The sequence below is a fragment of the Enhydra lutris genome, unplaced genomic scaffold (assembly GCF_002288905.1).
Source record: "Enhydra lutris kenyoni isolate GAN:26980312 unplaced genomic scaffold, ASM228890v2 scaffoldscaffold2, whole genome shotgun sequence".
NCBI classification, from domain to species: Eukaryota; Metazoa; Chordata; class Mammalia; order Carnivora; family Mustelidae; genus Enhydra; species Enhydra lutris.
Genome location: NW_019154086.1, coordinates 34,898,676 through 34,919,702, shown reverse-complemented (window position 1 = coordinate 34,919,702; position 21,027 = coordinate 34,898,676). Strand labels below are relative to the sequence as shown.

At 42.5% G+C, this 21,027-nt stretch overlaps 1 protein-coding gene across 1 annotated transcript in view; it reads left to right on the top strand.

The window, feature by feature from the left end:
* The window catches only part of LOC111150821 (Rho guanine nucleotide exchange factor 26), a 120,256-nt gene that overhangs the window by 87,688 nt on the left and 11,541 nt on the right, over positions 1-21,027 (top strand). Inside the window, exon 12 of the mRNA XM_022508442.1 lies at positions 17,795-18,004. Within this exon, the coding sequence (XP_022364150.1) occupies positions 17,795-18,004 (210 nt within the window). The remainder of the gene's footprint in view (positions 1-17,794; positions 18,005-21,027) is intronic.

Below are 21,027 nucleotides of genomic sequence, written 5' to 3'. Positions count from 1 at the left end.
ATTCAAATGTCTTTTAGGGTTGATTATCCTTTAAAAGCTTGTGATGTTAGACTTACAGTTTCCATGTGTGGAAGTAGCATCCATGTTTCACTTTCTTTAAATTTCATACCCAGTTGAGACTCATATCATTCCAGCCATCCTCTGTCTAGCTTTTCCAGTGTGCAAGTCACTCTTCTGAGCGTTTTACACATTCTATCATTGGATTCTCATGACATTCCTGGGGAGGTAGCACTCATATTATTCACCATCAGCATTTTTCACACTTCTTCTGCCATAGAATTTTTGTAGAAAACACATCAAAGTTGCTCCAGTTGAGAACAAGCTGGGACACAATTCGAGTGTTTGTAACTTAATTTGAAACCCACTGCTCTTAATGGCTACTGGTCTAGGAATTCTCCCTGTGACTGGCAGAATGAGAGCGGTACACCAGTACTTCCTTCTGAAGGGGATAAAGTCAGTCAGCTGGGAGAGTGTTTCACACACAGACACACACACACACACACACACACACACGCATACCCCCCTCAGCTCTGTCTTTTTTAAGATTTTATTTATTCATTTGAGACAGAGAGACAGAGAGAGCACAAGTGGGAGGGAGCTGCAGGCAGAGGCAGAGGGAGAAGCAGACTCCCCATGGAGAAGGGAGCCTGATGAAGGACTCAATGCCAGGACCCCGAGATCATGACCTGAGCCAAAGGCAGATGCTTAACCATCTGAGCCATCCAGGGGCACCAACTCTGTCTTTCTTTAGGGAACATTCTTCATCAAGTGTACTTAGTGTCTTGAGGGATTGCAAAGTATTTTTTTACTGGTCCTTTGTAAATACTCCATCTTTTCTAGAATATGAACTTAGAGAAACAACATAAATCTGTGGTATTTTTCCACATAGGAAGGCAATGATGGTGGACTGAACTGCTGGCATAAAATAGGTGTAAGTGTAGTTCATGGGGTACAGTTTAGATAGACAAGGGGAAGAGAAACCTGGTAACAGTCCTCTGTGAATGTATAAAATAAATGTGCAGGTTTATCATGAGATAGTTTAAATTCTGCTTCGAAGTTGCTGATATTTCAGCTTGAAAATTCAAGCTAAATTGAAACAGAGTATGAGCTTTTCTTTTTGCTTCTTTTAATTTGCCTGCATTATGAATTATTTCAGCTGCTTGGCGTCCAGCTGAAATGAAAATTATGTACAATCTATCCTGAAAAGCCATACTACGACTATGATAAATACTTAAAGATGCTACTTACTGTTTTTCATACTTAGGAAAATAGTGTTGCCATAACTTCAAGAAGAAATTATTTCTCTTACCTGGGACAGTTTCAGTAGTCCCAATAGCTAAGTAAATTTGATAAATAAAAATTGGGGAGGGATTATAATTTTGTATTTTTATGTTTATTTGGTTTCCTATGAGATAGCATGTTTTTTTGGCTTTCATTGAGATGTTTTGTTTTTAGGAGAAAGTAATTATATATGACTCTTCAAATGTCATTACTCTGGACTTTTAACATCTTCCAGCTGTTAAAATATTTGTTCTGTCTCAGTGGACCAAAAGCTGGAACTAAACTTTTCATTTTCTTGATAAAATATACGTTGACAGGACAAAGCTGATCTTAAATATAAATGTAGCTTTGATTATGATTTCTTCAGTGAGTTCATGAAAACATTAAGGGTATTTAAGCCAATATAGCACAACTTTTATTCTCAAACTTGCATAAAACTACCCAGTAAATAGACTTTTTGAACTTGAGAATTAAGGTATATGCTCTTCTACTCAGCCATGTGCTTTGCCCTCCATGGCGGATTTTGTCATTATAGCTGGTGTTGCCTTCATAGCTCTCCCACGTTTATTCTCTCAGGTATATTTGAACTTGTATTATTAGTAAGTGAAAGGAAAAAATATATACATATGGCTCCAACGAAGAGGGCAACCTTGGTACCTATCTTTGCCTTTACCAAACTGGGATTTCTTTTTTGCCCTTCCCCGTGAGCTCCTCATATTTCTAGGAGAATAGCACTGAAGGCTCAAGTTGTTTATAACCTGAATTCACGGTGACGGTGACAAGCAGACCGCAGAGACTTGATAAACAGGCTCGGTTAAAAATGTACAGTATGCGCAGCCGTATTTACCCTGTAGCTTCAAGGAGGCAACTGCGAATGCTTTGCATGCCGGAGGCAGCAGCGAAGGAGATACGACAGCTTTGAAGATGGCAATAATTTAGGCATGGCTGCGAGGTACAGATAAAGGATAATTACCTGTGCCAACTCTGGAGGGCCGAGCCAGCCACCCACTGTCTAATTGTAATTCCAGGGTTCAGCCAAGGGGCTTAGCTGCTGGGTCTTCTGGGGGTTTCAGCTTCAGGGAGGCTCCTGGCTACCGGGGGAGACCACCTGGGAGAGCGGTTCCTCTTCCTCCTCTGACCCAGTCTGGCAGCTGGTTTACTCTGAGCACGCTGCATAGATGGCTGTTGGTGCGGCCGCCTCGGCTCTGTGACCTGTGTGTCAGTGCCAGGCTTGCGGAGCTGATAGTGACTGCAGGGCTGTCCTCCAGGGCAGGTTTTTTTTAGACGACTAGAGGAAGTTTCAAGTCTCCATTAGCCCTGGGCTGGTTATGGGTCACTGTATTAATAGTCTCTTCGACCACATTTCTGAAGGATACATGACCTGTTAGGCTCTTCTGGGTGAGAAAATGAATTCTTTGTAGTTGAAGCTCTGACTGCAGGTTATGTGGGTACTTCTAGAGCAGAGTTCTCACCTCCGTGCTCTTTTTTTGTTTTTTAAAGATTTATTTATTTGGGGCACCTGGGTGGCTCAGTGGGTTAAGCCTCTGCCTTCGGTCCAGGTCATGATCTCAGGATCCTGGGATCGAGCCCTGCATTGGGCTCTCTGCTCAGCAGGGAGCCTGCTTCCCTTCCTCTCTCTCTGCCTGCCTCTCTGCCTACTTGTGATCTCTCTCTGTCAAATAAATAAATAAAATCTTTAAAAAGAAGATTTTATTTATTTGAGAGAGAAAGCACGAGCCAGGGTGCGGGGGTGGGGTGGGGAGAAGCAGACTCCCTGCAGGGAGCCAGATTTGGGGCTCGATCCCAGGACCCTGGAATCATGACTTGAGCCAAAGGCAGATGCTTAGCAGACTGAGCCACCCAGGTGCCCCCCCCACCTCAGCACTCTTGACTCCTGACAGTTCTTTGTTGTGGGGGCTGCTCTGTGCTTTGTAGGATGTTTTAGCAGCATCCCTGGTCTCTACCCACTACTTGCCAGTAGCCTCTCTTCTCAGTTGGGACAACCAAAAATGTCCCAGACATTGTTGTATATCCCTGGGTGAGGGGGTGTAAATTGCCACCATTGGAGAACCACTGAACCGCGGTGATGTCAGACGGTCAACGAGTACTGCCTTCATGATAGGGGTTGTGCAAATGTGTCTGACCTGACACAGCACCAACAGTAATACTGTAATAGCAGAACAGACTGCCACGTTATACTCCTAGAGTATTGAATAATAACCTATTTATTATTATCCATTACAGTGCACAGACCACCCCATGTCCAGTCTCAGGGACCAAGTACTTTTATGTCCACATTTGAAATGTGAAAACTGAATCCAAGACCTAAATAGGTTCAGACTCTCAAAAGCCTTATTTTGTGAGGTAATTCACTGCCTTATTCTCCTTTGGTGCCTTCTCTCTGGCTTGAATCCCCTCCTCCCAATTTCTTCTGAAGTAAAATCAGTTCCCTCTCTGTTAGTTCTTTTTAGCTGCTATAGCAGAGTCTCACAGACTGGGCAGCTCAAGACATTAGGAATGGACTGTGTCCCAGTTCTGGAGGCAGGGGTCCAAAATAAAAATATTTGCAGGGCCATGCTCCCTCCGAAGCTCTGTGGAGAATCCTGCCTCACTTCTTCCAGCTCCTTGTGGCTCCTGGGACTCCTTGGCGTGGAGTAGCATAACTCCACTCTCTGCCTGTCTTCATATGGCCTTCTCTCTGTGTCTCAGTGTGTCTTGAAATCTCTCTCTCCTTATAAGGACACCAGTTATTGGATTTAGGGCCTGCTCTACTCCAGGATGATCTCACCATAACTTGATTACATCTGCAGAGGCCATATTTCTAAATAAGGTCCCTTGTACAGGTACCAGGGGTTAGGACTTAAGCAGACTTTTGGAGGACACAGTTCAACTCCCTACACTCCCCCAGCCCATCACCACTATTAGATTATGATCACATAATGAATAAATTGTGCTTAAGAATGATGTCTGAAGCCAGCAGTAGAACACACCTTTTTTTTTTTTTTTTTTTTTTTTTTTTAACATTGAAAATTCCCCTTTTTTTTTTTTTTTTTTTTTAATTTTAACATTGACTGATGCCATTTTACATAATTTTGGAATGTCATCTTGGTCATGTGACTTGAACACCTCCGTTTGGGACTCATAGGTTACCTTCATCTACATCTTCTCCTTCAGACCTGTTCCTTCTCCAGGGTCTCTCCTCCTTTGTTAAAGCCACTCCCTGCCTCCAGTTGCTCCACAATAAACCCAGAAGACGACTTTGGCTCCGTGTCCTCATCGCACTCCCCTGTCCAGCCAATCACTTATCTCTTAAGCAGCCCGTGTAATGGCTTCTCTCCTCTCCCATTGCCGGTGCCCTTGTGGAGAAACCTTGAATTCACCTATGAGACATCTAACTGGAATGCCACCATCCCCCCATCCACTTGACATTCTACGGAGGAATGTAAAAGTATGCTTTTTAAAGGACACATCTACTCAGTCCATCTCTTGCAAATGGCCCTTCTGTGGTCCTCCCTTGTTCTTAGTGGTCCTCCCTTGTTCTTAGACATACTGAACTACCTCTCTAGCCACCAGGACCCGGCACAACTTTCTTTGCCTGACTTCTCTCCCTCCTCACTGATCTACTCCACCCAAGCCTTTTCTAGGCAAAGTCCTTTTTATTCTTGAGGTCTTGAGGTCTAGATGAATTGTCACACCACTGGGAGTTCTTATCCAGTCCTTGGTAGTGGATTCATTTCTTTTGCTTTATGGTCCCATAAAACCTGTACTTTCTCTGCCATAACATTTGTGTTATTATGTGTTCACGTCTGTCTTGCTGACCTTTGTATACTTAGTGGGTAGCCCAGTGACCAGGCCCATAATGATCATTTATAAATGTCTGTTAAATTTGAACTAATTGTGGAAATATAAACAGTTGGAGTGAATGCATTACTCCAAGGGCAGGCCCCCCTCATTCTACTCCCAAATTAAAATTACTTTGAATTCTTCTTTATTTTTATCTTTATTTTATTTTCTAAAAGGATTTTATTTATTTATTTGACAGAGATCACAAGTAGGCAGAGAGGCAGGGGAAAGCAGGCTCCCTGCTGAGCAGAGAGCCCGATGTGGGGCTTGATCCCAGGACCCTGAGATCATGACCTGAGCTGAAGGCAGAGGCTTAACCCACTGAGCCACCCAGGCACCCCTGAATTCTCCTTTATTTTTAAAGGATATGATTTTTGTATTCTGCTCCCTTAGATATTAATTTTTGATTAATTTTGGCAAAAACAATCTGGACCTCTCTTTATCTTGTGGCTTATCATATCTCTGGGATTTTACCTATAAACTTATCCATAAATGCCATATAACCTCAATTTCAAAAACATTTAGGACTCTGTTTGCAAAAGTGTGCTCTACAGAGGAAGTATTTTTAGTACTGCTTTTCTTTTGTCTTATCATATCAACTAATGTTTTGAGCTGAAAGGAAAAGTGTTATCATACTAAAGGGTTTAAAGTAATAAAACTGGTGAATCGTCAAACACACACACACACACACACACACACACACACACACAAGAAGTCAGGTGAGCTTGGGAAACCCTCCATCTCCATTTCTCTTTAGGAGATTCACTGTTGGATCACTTAGGAAAGCTTTTGGCTATATGCAACAATTCTCAAATAACAGTGGTTCAGATCCTCTAGACAGTTCCTTCTCTCTGCAACATGTGACGAAGTGGGGCAGTCTGGGCCCCGTGGTCACAAGTAACTCAGCCCTTGTCTGTTCTTCAGCTGTACTGTGCTCTCTCCACTTTTTGCCCCCAGGCAGATAGCTTCACAGTTGCAGATGGCTTCTGCAGGTCCAAGCCTCATGATTTCATTCAAAGACACAGGAGGGAGGCAAGGCTTAGAAATAGAGGCCGACCACGGGGGCTCTTTACTCAAGAGGCTTTCTTTCTTTCTTCTTTTTTTTTTTTAATCAGCAGAGGAAAACCTTTCCCAGACAGTCCTCTCAAGACTTCTTATGTCTGATAGTTCAGTCATGGGTCCCAAGACTTATCATTAGAGGGGAGGCTGGGAATGCTTGCATAGGACAAAGGGGAACGGGAGAGCCATGATTGTTTGAGTTCAGCTTGGATGCGTCCCTTAGGTCTGGACATAGTGGGACGTGGTAAATGAGAAGCAGGGGAGGCTGACAGCTGATTAGATCAGACAGTTCCAGCCGCAACCTGGAAATCGTCTTTTCCATGGGATACTAATTAACATACAAGGAGTTTGGGAAGCCTGAAGAATGCTGTAAAAGAACTCAGGCTTGCCTTTAGGATAACCGCGGGGAAGGGAGTATGGCCTTCAAGTCAAAGAAGCCGGAAGTGATTGGAGATCTAGAACCCACTTCTGTTTGGCTGGTGCTGCTTATCCGGCTGTGGTTCACGTGAGTGTCTTGTCGGTAGTGCCTTTTTGTTCCCATAGGCTGAGATGTGTCCTTCAGCACGTTCAGAGCACCGGGATCCATGGGCCTGATGGTGGGGGAGGGGCATTGGGCATCGTACTGAGAGAATGCAGAAGTCCAGTCTAGTCTTGTCTGTAACAGTAAATGTATCGCGTTCTGATTTGTTTTTCCATTCTTCTCCTGAATTCCCCACCCACAAACAATGTGACCATGGTGTTTTCAGGTATTCCCTGCAGTTAGAGGAGTAGTGATAGTAAGAGTGATCATGATGATAAGAACCTGTATTATGGAGCTTGAACAGTGTACCAGTAGCAGTGCTCCAAGTGCATAGGGAACATATAACTGAGTTGGCAGAACAACCTAGGGTTAGTACTGTTTCCATTTTATGGCCGAGGACCCTGAGGCAGAGAGAGGGAGCGGCTCTCAGCAAAGCCAGGATTCTAATCTGAGTTTCTGACTCCACAGTCCCCTCTCAGAACAATTTCTTGATGCTCATTCTTTTTAAAGATTTTAGTTGTTTGTCAGAGAGAGAGAGAGGGAACACAAGCAGGGGGAGCAGCAGGCAGAGAGAGAGGGAGAAGCAGGCTTCCCGCTGAGCAGGGAGCCCGATGTGGGACTCGGTTCCAGGACCCTTGGATCATTCATGACCTGAACCAAAGGCAGATGCTTAACTGACTGAGCCACCCAGGTGTCCCTATGCTTGTTCTTTTTTAACTTCATTTTTCTAGACTATTTTCACCTTTCTGCCGTCCTGTAACACCATTGGGAAAAATAACCTAGACTCTTGGTACATTTCTTTGTTTGTTTTGATAAACACCCTTACTGATCTAGGAGAAAATTAGAACCAGTACCAAATTGTACTTGTGAGCTTTTCTCTGCCTTTAGATAATCTAGCGTCAAAGTGTAGGGAAGAGTTTCCTTTTCATGACATTTCCTTCCTGAAGACATTTAAGGCCGTGGATTTGTATTTCCTGATTCCTTGTTATATAAATCTTCTATATATTGACATAACTTGGACTCTAAGACACATGACAAATCCTCATGGTTTTAAAAAAGGATTGTCTATAAAAATTACTACCAGATCATTATCGTAAGTTCAGGCACTTAAGTCAGAACCCGAGTTTCCCCAAGGAGTTTGAATGCCCAGTGGCTTACAGCTGCACAAACTCCCTGGAAAGGGTCATAGCCCGCCTTGACCCCATTTTGAGTTTTTCTATTTTGAAGGCTTTCCTATCATAGAAGCTGAAGTCACCTGACATTGTCTCTCTTCCTCCACAGGGTAAACTTCTTCCTCGGAAATTAATTTTAAGAGAATCTTGAAAAGGCCATAAGATTCTCTTATTCAAAGCACTTGTATTCCCGGAACATAAACCTTGGTTATTTCTGACCACTTGTGGTACCGGGTTCTAAATTCAGGATGGTGAGATAGACTAGGAGAGGCATGGGAGCCCTGTTTCTTTTCTTTTTATCCTCTTTTTCTCTGGCTGCCCCACATACCCTTGATTCCTCTAATGTCATGAGTAGTTTGGGTATCAGTTCCTCTAGCCCATAGGAAGAATTGACATTGCTATTCAATGCTAAAAGCTGTGGTGACCAAGAAGCACAAAATCCATGTCTGGGGTCAGGGAGACCTGGGCTCAAATCCTGGCCATTTGATCTTGGGCAAGTTATTGTTAATCTTTTAGAGCCTCAGTATCCTCATCTGTAAAATGGGTTTAACAGTTCATCTTCTTCGTGGAATTTCTGTGAGAATTAAATAAGATAATGCATGTAAAGCTCTTAAGACAGGGGTGCCTGGGTGGCGCAGTCATTAAATGTCTGCCTTCGACTCAGGTCATAAACCCAGGGTCCTGGAATTGAGCCCCTCATCAGGCTCCCTGCTCAGCGGGAAGCCTGCTTCTCCCTCTCCTACTCCCCCTGCTGTGTTCCCTTTCACTGTCTCTTTCTGTCGAATAAATAAATAAAAGCTTTAAAAAGAAAAAAAAAGCTCTTAAGACAATGGACAGTCCCTGCTCAGTGGCTGAAACATGCTGAGTATCATTATTATTCCTAGTATCCTCTCTCTCTCTCTCTCTCTCTCTCTCAAGAGCTTGGCACAAATCAAGTTACTGCCCTTCTGCTTCTAGATTATTTTATAGTTTCAAAAAATGGTTTGATACCTTTAGCCAGTGTTACACGTCTGAAGGTTATGGTGCACTCTGTGCTCAGACCTGATTTATGGCCACTGATATGTGATCTTAGGACCAAATATGTTTAACCCAATGCCTCTCCCTCTCCATCCATATCAGAAGACAAGTGAGTGAGCAATAACCATTGATCTATTTTTATTCTTTTTTTTTTTAAAGATTTTATTTATTTACTTGACAGAGAGAGAGAGATAGATCACAAGTAGGCAGAGAGGCAGGCAGAGAGAGAGAGGAAGGGAAGCAGGCTCCCCGCCGAGCAGAGAGCCCGATGCGGGGCTCGATCTCAGGACCCTGAGATCCTGACCTGAGCCGAAGGCAGAGGCTTTAACCCACTGAGCCACCCAGGCGCCCCTATTTTTATTCTTTTATAAATTGATGTGAATCGCTTATACACTTTTGTAGTAGCGGTTCTCTTGCAACATCCCTTACGACTGATTAGAGATAGGATAACTTTGTGGCTGAAGAAAGTGAATTCAGTGTGTATTTTTTCCTTTCATTCATAGAAGTCAGTGGAAGGAAACTTGAATGTGAGGTTTACTTAGTCATTTGTAGTCACCCTGTTACCAACTTAAGAAGCTGCCTACCTGTCCTTCAGAGCTTGTTTCTGGTTCTGGTTATGCCAGCGAGAAAGCTTGAGTAAGGTGCTAACAACCTCTCAGCCCTGCCTATCTCTCCTTTTTGAGGACCACAGGTTCAGGGCATCCTGTGGGCATGCAGGGTCCTGGAGTGTGGAATCTGGAGATCCGTGGTGAGGGAAAGGAGGCCTCTAGTCCTGTGATGGGTAACTAGCCATATTTTGGGGGGACGGTGATTCACATCAGATCCTTATCTTACCAACAAACACGGTCCTTGTAACTATTTATTATATGATGACAATGAAATAGGAAGCCTGCAGCATGTTTGTTAGTCTTCAGAATTATTTTTGAGGAACTGAGCAAGTAAGTCTGTTTGAAATCAGCTTCTGGATACATATTGTGCCTTGTTTTGCTGGGAGTGCTGCCACACCATGAATTTCTTGACCCAGGTGTTTAGCTCAAATCATGCTTAGTCTCCTTGCCCATTTGCAAAGTGCCTATAATTATCAAGCCTTTAACACAATGTCAGGCAATTAAAATGCATGATCTGTCAGGAAAATTAAAAATAATAGCTAACGTTTACTGGTTGTGAGCCAGACATGATTGTAAGAGCTTTATGTGCAATAAGATAATAAATATATTATCTCTCTTAATCCTTACAACAATCTAAGGAGATTGGTATATTGTTCCCATTTTACAGATGAGAAAATACAGAGAGGGTCAGTAACTTGAAGATCACAGTGAGTAAGTGATGGAATTGGGATTCTTACCAGACGTTCTAAACCAAGTCTCAACTCCTACCTATTATACTGTACTTCATTACTTGAAACTTGTACAGCACTTCAATCAAAACTTGTTTGTATCATTCTAGTGCTTGCTTCGGCAGCATATATACTAAAATTGGAACGATACAGAGAAGATTAGCATGGCCCCTGCGCAAGGATGACACGCAAATTCATGATGTGTTCCATATTAAAAAACAAAAACAAAAACAAAAACAACTTGTTTGTATTATTCTAAAACCGAGCTTTAAAACTGAAATCAACATCTGTCTTCACTCAAAATAAATTTCAGTATAGACCAATAGTCTTTGTCCCAGAAATATTAACTAGGGTAATCTTTATTCTCGTTAATAAGCACAAGATCAAATATGGGGATTTAGAAATCGTGTTTTCAGAAGGGGAAGAGAAACAAATTAAGATCTGCCCAGGAAGAATTTTTATGCGTGTCTTGAAGGAAAGTAGGAAGAATCTCCTTTGATCTTATAAAAACCTCCTCAGGTCATGTGAATTAGCACACTGGGAGAATGGTGGAGCCATTATAAATCCCTGAGTGAAAAGCAGGGGACTAGGAGAGGATCTTGGAGAGTGACCCGAAAGGAGGATGACTTAGAAATGTCACAGAGACATTAGAAGAGGCTGTCACAGGTGCTCGACATAATCAAATTTTGTAGATGTTAAGGAGAATAGTGCTGAAATTCAGTTCATTGGATTTGGTGGGGTGCTGGGCCATGATGGCCTTGGGGAGCAATTCCTTCAGCGTGTAAGGACAGAGTCTGAGAAAACAAAAAATTCAGGCAACTGCTAGCTCAGAAGACATTTATCTTGGCACTGGCCAAGTAAGTGTTTTTCAGAGCAGGGAACCTGAGAGTGTTAAATGAATACACATCACTATTTTGATATATGCAGAAAAACATGTTGGTTTGGACAATTCTTGATAGCATCTTTTCTTCTAAATTTAACTCTTATGAGAAGAAGAATTGCAGGTGCTGGTTGGGTTTCCACCTGTCAGATTTTAGCTATAAAAGAAAATTCCAGAACGACACCATGGTCAAATGTGAGACGACTCACAGTTAGGGCTGGGGAGCAGTGGGTTGTGGGAAAGCGAGCCTTCACAATCCAACCCTTCCCGCCACATCCCCTACCACATCTTTCCTTTCCAATGTCTGGCTCCATCTTGGTCAACTTAGCCTAATTCCTGCTCCTGGTCATCCTTCTTATGTACTTAAAGTAAAATGTTTGCTGAAAAGGTTTAAGACGGAAACTTTCCCGAAGGCATTTGCATGTTTAAAAGCACCTCCCCCAGGCACAAGGCAGGCCCTGATGGGTCAGTGCCCAGGACTGGGTCTGTGCTCTGTCGCTTCCTTGTGACTCTTAATGTGCCCTGAGCTTGGGTCCAAGGAAATATCCTGGTTACTGAATGAGATGGGGATCCAAACTTTTTTTATTTTTCAGATGTTTCAGTATTATTTGGTGACTAACCTGTTAATTCCCCATAGATCTGAAATGTCACCTATACTATGTCCTAAATTCCCAAATGTGTTTGGGTCAATTTGTGAACCCACTGTTCTGTTTCACTAATCCATCTGTCAACTACTGGCCCAGGCCCAGTCTTTGAATTACTGTAGTTTTACAGTATGCTTTCGATGTGTCCTAAGGCTGGATCACTCTCATTCTTTTTCATAATCCTTCTGACTGGGCTTACATGTTTATTTTTTGTATGGTTTAGAATCAGCTTCACTATTCCCCCTCTTCACCAAGAAATGCTGTGTGTACTTCATTGGGATTTTGCTAAAATTATATTTTGATTTAGGAAGAATTGATACCTCTATAATATCAAACTTTCCTATCCATTCAGGCCTGCTTCTGAAGGAAGTATCTGGAGGCTGTTTTCATATAGCAGAAACCTGTTAGGTTTAATCCCAAACATTTTATGGGTCTTGTGGCTATTATAAATAAGATAGATAACTTCTTCTATTACATTTTCTAACAGACTGTCATTCATACACAGGAAACCTTTTTTTTTTCCCTTAACCCAACCACTTTGTTGAATTCCCTCTCATTTTGCAGTATCTTTTTAGGCAATGATGTCATCTGCCAATAATCAGTTGTCTGTAGGGCAAAAAAAATTCCATCATGCAATAGTCACTTCAACTGTACCCTCACACATTCATTTTTGTTATTTATTATTAATATATTATATAATATATAATATATAATTATTCATTAGTATTTATTACTTGTTATTAATTTATTAATATATCAAGCATTTATTATTAAGTTTTTGTTTACAAGCTGGGCTTAGAAAGTATTTCAGATGTACAGAAAATTATCAAACACTGACGTACCTATCATCTAGATTGAAGCGATACTTTTTGCCATATTGTTGTCAGAGCACTCCTCTCTAAACAAAAAAACCTGAGGTAGTATTACAGACGCATTTACAGTGTCTCCATCCCATCTCTGTCCTCCTCCTCCTCCCCAGAGCAAGTCCCACACTGAGGTTGGTGTCTGGCATCCTACGCTCGCTAACACACGTGGATATATGTGCTTGTGGTGTTTTAAAAATGAGGGCACGTCGTCCACTGTTGTCACGTGCTGTCCTGATTGAAAAGTAATGAATATCGGCCCATTATGAAAACTTCCACCCTTTAGAGAAATTGGTGGGTGAGAAAGTTCACAGCGATCCATAGTGATCTTTTTAAGAAGGCCAGTATTCACAGTAAGGTATATGGTGTTCTAACGCACGCGGCGAGGTAGCGTAGAGTAGGACCACACGCTGTCTGGGGTGCCTAACCAAAGAATGCCTTCCTGAGGGAGAAGAGTTGAGGTATGTGTTTACCACCACATCCTGTTGTCTACAGATCGTTCTCTATCTCGGTTCAAAGAAAAAGACAAGAATCTCAGCAGAGGTTACTAGAACTTTAGGTAGGTTTCAACAGGGAGTCGCTTCGTTGTTTACACCACAGAGCTAGAGACTTCTATAGATTGGATTGCTGCACCTGATAGGGGCTGCTGCCCTCGCAGAGCAGACGGCCTCCACGCGCAGCTGGCGAACTTGCAGCTCCTATCAGACAATCGGAGGAAGTCCGCGTATAAACTTCTCCATGCAAGGAAAGGTGGTTTTTCCATTTGCCTTTTTCTGAGCAATTTAACTTCCTAATTACATGGTCCAAATTGTTTCGGAGACTATGTAAACCATATGTTTGTTAAATGGTAGAGACAAACATGGGGAAGTCTGATTAGCAGCAACTTCCCTCCGGAAAGGGGTGTCTTTCCCAGCCCCGCTGAGGCTGTGTTATCCTGGACGTGGGGGAGGAAGCCGAGTGGGGCAATAGTTTGTAAGCTGCTGCCTCTGCCTGTGGATTCGCCCCTCTTCCTCCTGCTGAGGCACATATTTTAACCCAGAGTTATCCTTTTGGTAGCAGCATGAGCAAGTAAGGTGCTGACGGACATGAGCAGAATGAATTTCATCCAGCATTTAGCAAATTCTGAGAGGAGAAAATATGGTTATTTTGAACTTTCAGGAGGTTGAGTGTGTGAGCCTGGGTGTGTGGGAGAAGATGGACGTGCTAGCGAGATGGAGTCGCTTTTTAGTTTTTGTCCTGTTGGGTTTGAACACTAGAAGGTGAGCATAAATAATCAATTTATTTCACTACTGTTAAATGAAGTGAAGGGTTTATTTTCTAATATAAGTCTATTAAAAAAGAAGTAAAGAAGTTGTGTTATTTATTGTGTAATAAACAAGTTTACATGTCTAGAAGAAATAGTGATATTGGATAATTGCTGTTGAATCCGTTAAAAAAAAAAAACAAACCACCACCACAAAGACGTGTTTCCTGTGTCCTGTTTGGATGCAAAAGTCTGAACAGTGGGGCAGGTTCCCTGTTCGGTCATAATCAATGACACAGATGTGCAGATGCACAGAAGCGGGTTCCTCACAGAGTTGTAAAGTGGCCACAGTTCATCTTCCCAGGACAACAGGCAGAAATGGGGTCACACAGTCACCTCAGTTCTTAATGCTGTTGTGATTGTCATTGCTTAAGAGAACAAAAAAAAAACAAAAAACCACTCTTCATTTTTCTACTTTTTCTGGCCTTAATTGCCCCCAGAAGAAAGATTCAGAGCATTAATGAAACACACTAGTGGATATTGTTTGTATTTATATAAACACTAGGGAAAAGAGGAACTCAGAAAATCGAAAGGAGAAGAAAGACTGAACTAGTTTATTCATGCCTGTTTACATGGCCTTCCTGTGGCCTCTTGGTCTTGGATTCTAGTGGGACTGCCGCATAGGTAGAACTTGAGTCATCTTGAATGATGGTTCCTTTGCCTTTTATTCCTTTGGAAATAGGAAGAATACCTGTACAGTGTCATTGTTTAGGGCACTACCTGAATACCCATGCACACGCGTTAGGAAGCTTGGATTTCTCTGAGCAAACAAAATTATTTTTAACTGGAAAGGGGTGTCTTTGCCTAACCAACCGTCTTGTTTACCTTGTGAGTTGGACCAGAAGATTAAGAGGAACAGACAGAGCACGGTAACAATGAAGCCCTCATTCATCTCATCCGTTCATTTGTTTTTAATGTTGTTGAGATTTTATTTTAGTTTTTTTGCTTTTATGTTTTGTGGTTTGGTGTTTATCCTGAGTCCTGAGCTGTTAAGTCGATGTTTGAGATATCTAGACATTATAAACTTTCCCTGAAGAGCCAAAAATTGACTGCTTTGTTTCTGGTAAAATGGCCTGTTAAAAATAGAACCTGGAGAACCTGGGTGGCTCAGTTGGTTAAGCGGCCAACTCCTGATTTCAGCTCAGGTCGTGATCTCAGGGTCGTGGGATCAAGTCCACGTCAGACTCTGAACTCAGTGGGGAGCCTGCCTGAGAGTTTCCCTCTGCCCCTTGCCATGCTCATGCTTGCTCTCTCACTCTAGAATACATATATATATATGTATATATATATATATATGTATGTGTATATATATATACACACATACATATATATATATATATATACATATATATATATTTATATAACCTTATTTGTTTGTAAAGTGTAGTATCCTGCTTTCTCTTTTTGTAAAAATCATATGAACTTTGTTAAACCTTATTCTGATGTGAGAACTATTTTTATATATCCTGACTGTGGCCGTCTTGGTCTGTAGGCAGTTTCAGGAGAGCTTTGGAAATGATCTTGCCATGGGAACTCTCAGTTAATACAGATGATTACCCTAGCAACCAGTTAGACTTGATCAGAAGGTAGTATTTTGCTTTTATAGATAACTGCTTGCTGTCTTTTTGAGGGGGGGTATCCATCAAACTACATTTTGGTAAAGATGTTTAAAGTTGTCTAGGGAGAGCTATAAGGAAAGGGTTGACAGGCAGATGTCCACCACTGAATGAGAGAAATTCTAAGAAATCTTGAGCAAAGTGGCCTATCCTGAAATTCCTAGTGTAGTTGATTAGGTGCAAGGGGTTTCCTTTTCTCTTAGTTCTTCTGAGTTCATACATCTGCAATTACTTTTAATTAAGGTAAATAGTCAGTTTTGTTCCTAGAATATATTAGGATACAGTACATAATCATACATTTATTCAGCAGTTATTTCTAGAGCTCTCCCGTGTTTAGCTGCAAGGGTACACATGCAGGCAGAGTAGAGGGAGAGTTGGATCTATTCAGGGTTGGGATTTGCCAAGGAGGTGAGTGTGTTTGCACGGAGTGATTATAACCACATACTGTAACTACAAGAGGCCCAAGCTGGGTAATTTTAATAAGTATAAATGAGAGGGCGTGAAGGGTTTAAGGACAGGGGAAATGTGGTGTAGAGTAAGAGGGCTAAAGAATGACTGGGATTGAGGATTAGAAGAAAGAAGGAATTGGAGAGACGATGGTTGAAGAGGGTGATTGACACTGGGATTACAGAGACGTTACGGTTGATGGCAATGGCAAGGTCTGAGGTATGGCAATGGTGGGGTAGCTGAAGGAGAGAGGATAAGATGGTTGGCGAAGAGGAAGTCAAGGAACTGAGAAGCCAGAGTAATGGAAGGCTCCCCTCCATGGAAACTCAAGAAAGTCGTGTTGGGGAGACATCATAGCCAGCAACTAAACTCAAAAGGGGCGATGACTCATAAGGAGTCTGTCCCTGACTTTGATTATGAGGCAGAGCCAGACAGCATGAGCTTCTAAGCTAAAGACTTTTTGGGAAGAGGAAGTGATCATTTTCTGGCAGCAGCACCAAGAAGCAAGCTGGCAGAGAACCTTCAGGAGAGGCCACATTTTCCAGGGACAGCCAAATTTCTCTTAAGGCCAGAAAGGGAGGGTTCAAGGACAAGGCTGAGGATTTGTTAAGATCTTGCTGGATTCCTTTCGTGAGGTCCATTTCCCGAGGACCCAGTAGAAGGGGTTCAGAAACCAGCTGAGGAGCTCAGGGAAGGTGGGGCCAGACCAGGCGTGTTCACAGTGCTATGGGAATGAGAGTCCAGGGGAGTGAGGACTACTGGGGATCTTGGGCAAAAGCGGGGATAGAGAAATCAGTGCTGATAGTTTCTGAAGCAGGTGGTGAGGCTATGTGTGTTGGGAGAAGGACAGACAGCTCAGGCAGACCTCTGACACTCTCCTTCTGCCCTGTGCCTGGTAGTTTGGAGTCTGGGAGTGAGCCCTTGTTACCCAGAGCGTGGGTAGGTTTGGGAGTCCCTCTTTATTCTGTGGACAGAGGGAAGACTGGGGAAGCATACCTGTCTGAGCATTACCACTATGTGTGTGTGTCTCTCTTGTGACAACAGTTCCAGCATAATGTAAGATGAAAGTGAGAGCGTTTATAATTATTATTTTTTATTGTGTTATGTTAATTACTGTGCAGTACCTCATTAGTTTTTGATGTAATGTTCCAAGATTCATTGTTTACATATAACACCCAGTGTTCCTTACTTAATACCCACCACCAGGCTCTCCTAACCCCCCGACCCCCTCTCCTCTAAAACCCTCAGTTTGTTTCTCAGAGTCCACAGTCTCTCATGCTTCATCTCCCCCTCCGATTTCCCCCAACTCACTTCTCCTCTCCATCTCCCCATGTCTTCTGTGTTATTCCTTATGCTCCACAAGTAAGTGAAACCATATGATAATTGACTCTCTCTGCTTGACTTATTTCACTCAGCATAATCTCTTCCAGTCCTGTCCATGTTGATACAAAAGTTGGGTATTCATCCTTTCTGATGGAGGCACAATACTCCATTGTATATATGGACCACATCTTCTTTATCCATTCGTCCATTGAAGGGCATGTTTACTATTGCTTTTTAAACCTGAGATAGAATTTAGCATAATACAGAGAAATAGTAATTTACGGGCTTAATTTGGGAAGTGTATATTGATTCATAATCATTGTATATATATATAATTCAGATTCCAGCTCACATTTTAAAATAAATCATTCTATCCTTATCCTTCCTTCCCCCCGCCCAACACCTTCTCCCCAAAGGCCACATGAAAACTGACCATGTCACAGTCCTATCCGCTGAATTGTTGACATGTTCTTTTCCCTTTTCCTCACAGTGAAGAAAGTTACAACGTCAATGATTATTCCTTAAGAGATCAGCTACTGGTGGAATCTTGTGACAATGAAGAGCTGAATTCCTCTCCTGGGAAGAACAGTTCCACAATGCTTTATTCAAGACAGAGCTCTGCCAACCACCTCTTCACTCTGACCATCCTTAGTAACCATGCGAGTGAGAAAGTGGAGATGCTGCTCGGGGCTGAGACGCAGTAAGTGTGTGCGGGGACAGGGTTGCAGCGTGTCTGCTCTCTGTCTTCCCTGCTTCCACTCCCTGGTCTAAGACTCCCTAAAAACAGTCAAGAGTAGCTACTCTATATTTTTTGCTGAGTACCTGTTAAGCACCAAGCACTGGGTCTGGGGGCTTCATCAAGCTCATGTTTTCACTGTGATCCCCTCAACGTCTCGAGCAATGGACATGATTATTTTCACCTTCATGAATCCTAATGAATGCATTGTGCTTTAGGTGTGCTTTTATATTTAGAGAGTGGTTTAAAAATCCCTTTATTTTAATCATTGATAAAGATAGGACCCATGAGCCTTGGGTTAGGTGACATCTGGTAGTTTGAGTCTCGGCCATAAGTTTTCCTAGATAAGGGACCTGAGGCCATTTTGCAGTCAGTTACCATCAACCAGACAGCAAATACCCCATGATTTCTATCCAAAGAGATACTCCGTTTGGGAAAACATTAGTGAATCCACTTTCCCATTAGAGTTGATGCAGAGGCTAAATTAAATAAACAGTCCTGTTTGTGGCTGCTGGTGCACCGGTGGCTGAGGGGTTAGCCAGCCTCACACCGGACGAAGGCAAGAGGGCTTCATCTCTGAGTCCACTCCTTGTGATGTGGTCCATCTAGAGGTCGTCGACCTATTTATTTGTTTGGAAACTGGAAACATCCTCTTGAAACAGTCATCATAGGCAGGTGTTCTATTGGGCGGAGTGGTAGAGGAAGAGGCGGGGAAGTCCCTCACTCTTTGTCCTCAGGGATCCTCCACATCCCTCCCACTCGAGTGGGCTAGGGTTCCCACGTGGTGCGATTAAAGTGCACCGACAGCTGGTGAATAACAACCCTAAGACTGTAACAAAAGCTTAGTGAAAATAAACCCAGGATGGTATCTCTCCTTCTTAAGAGTATTTTAACAGTGGTTCTCAGATCATTAAAGAGAGACATCTGAGAAAGGTTAAAATTATCAAGCATCCAACTAAAACGTTTTAAATGATCTTTTAAAGTAACTTCTCAAAGGCTAAGGAAGACCAAGAGGGACAGGTTGTTGTAAAATCTATTTAAGGTTTGAAAATGGCCCAAGTAGAGTATTCCAAATGAACTTGAGAGTTAGCACAGGGAATAAGAAAAGAAGCTTCTTCCTTTGTGTTGTTTATAAAACAAAGAAATGCCTTTTTCTAAGGTCCTAGAGCTCTTCCCTGAAATTGCTAGAGAGCACAGCCACATTCCAGGCATGTTTGCTCCTCTGGGGGAGTGTGGTGCTAGCTGGTCTATACAGGTGACCAGCAGGAGATATATCCAAGACCCGGGCTCAGGAAGGCATTTCCTAACTCGGAAAGTGATTAAACCCCTCACGAGTGAAGACAGATCTAGCCTTCCTCTGTTTGGGGAAGCCTCTCTTAAAAAGAGAATTTTGTATGTCTGGGCTTTGGATCTTATAGGACTTTTTTTTGTTTTGTTTTGTTTGTTTGTTTGTTTTGTTTTTTTTCTTCAGTAGTAGGCTCCAAGCCCAGCATGGAGTCCAATGTAGGGCTTGAACTCAGGACCCTGAGACCAAAACCTGAGCGGAGATTAAGAGTCAGACGCTGAACTGACTGAGCCACCCAGGTGCCCCCTTATATGACTTTGAGGATGAAAAAGTCTTAAAGGCTTTGGAGACGAGTGATAGTCTAGACATTATCTAGAGACATCTCAGAAACAGATTTTCACTTGTCAGTTTTCGTTTGTAATGGTGAAAGTGTTACTGGTTTTGCTTTGTGTTTTCCTTTTCTCTCTGTTTATAAGGGTTCTTCTTTATTCAGGTCCTGCAACATTTCAGCAGAGCTTTTCCTGTCTCTTTCCGAATTCATGTGACCTCCACCACTTGTTTTGAGATTATTCCAGAAGAGTAGGAAGTAAACTGACATGTCCAGTTCTTTGTGTACCAAGGCTAGATCCTCTCCTGGGATATTCTGTAGCATTTGTTCAACCCCCTTGCCGTTTGATCTTGCCATGGGCCGAATGGATATTCATTTCCTTAATCAGAAATGTTCTCAGAATATTGATTCGTGTCACCCATAAATGGTATGAGCCATGGGTCTGACTCAGATCTGTAATTCTTTAATGAATGGTGAAAGAACATTCTGGAAGGGCTAGAGAGGCGGAAGTCTCCTTGCACACAGGAGCGACTGCCCCATTGCCTTCCCATCCAACACCAGCTCAGTTTTGGTTAAAAAGTAAATAAGTGGACCCTTTGAAGCACCTAAGGCATAAAATAGCATTGGTCCTGAAGGAAAATCTATTACAGCCAAGATGTACTTTCCTTAGATAAAACAACTGACTGCTAGGAAATTGTTATATGCCATGTTTGGCGAAGTGTAGGTCAGCCGTGGGCTTACCTGGCTTTGGGCAATCAGAGTTTTGGTCTATATAGACTGTTCTATTTGCTTCTGAGATTTGCAAATTGTATACGTGGATATGTGTGTTTTAAGTTTCCTCTCTTTTATGTTATATGTGGTTAATATGGTCTGTTAGCAAACTGGGTTGGAAAACAAGGTTTTCACCCCATTCTAGCCTTTTAATAATTGTAGAACATGAGACTCACGTAGGTCCTTTGACTACTTATTCTTTGGTTTGAAAAAGGAGGAGGTTCATACCTAAATATTTACCTTCTTGGAAAAAGTGTTGTTAGTAGGAGGGGCATCGCTGTTTGACACAAGCACAGTTCAGTCTTTATAGGATGGTGAAATTGTAGAACGGACCAGGAGTTTGGACTACATAAAGCATGTAGGAGAGCTCCCAAAAAGAAAATGGGGTGAGCACTTACAGAGCACCTGGGATGTGCCAGATGGAGCCACCCCTGGAACATGAGGAAGGTGAACGCCCATAGATGTTTCTAGAGAAGCGATGAACTTGGGAGCCAAGGTAAGGCGACATCCGTCTTGGTTTCCCCAGGATCAATATTATGTGTGTTGTGCTGGCAGAATTAAGAACAGCACCTTCTTTGACTCTCAAAAGTGTCTTACTTAGGT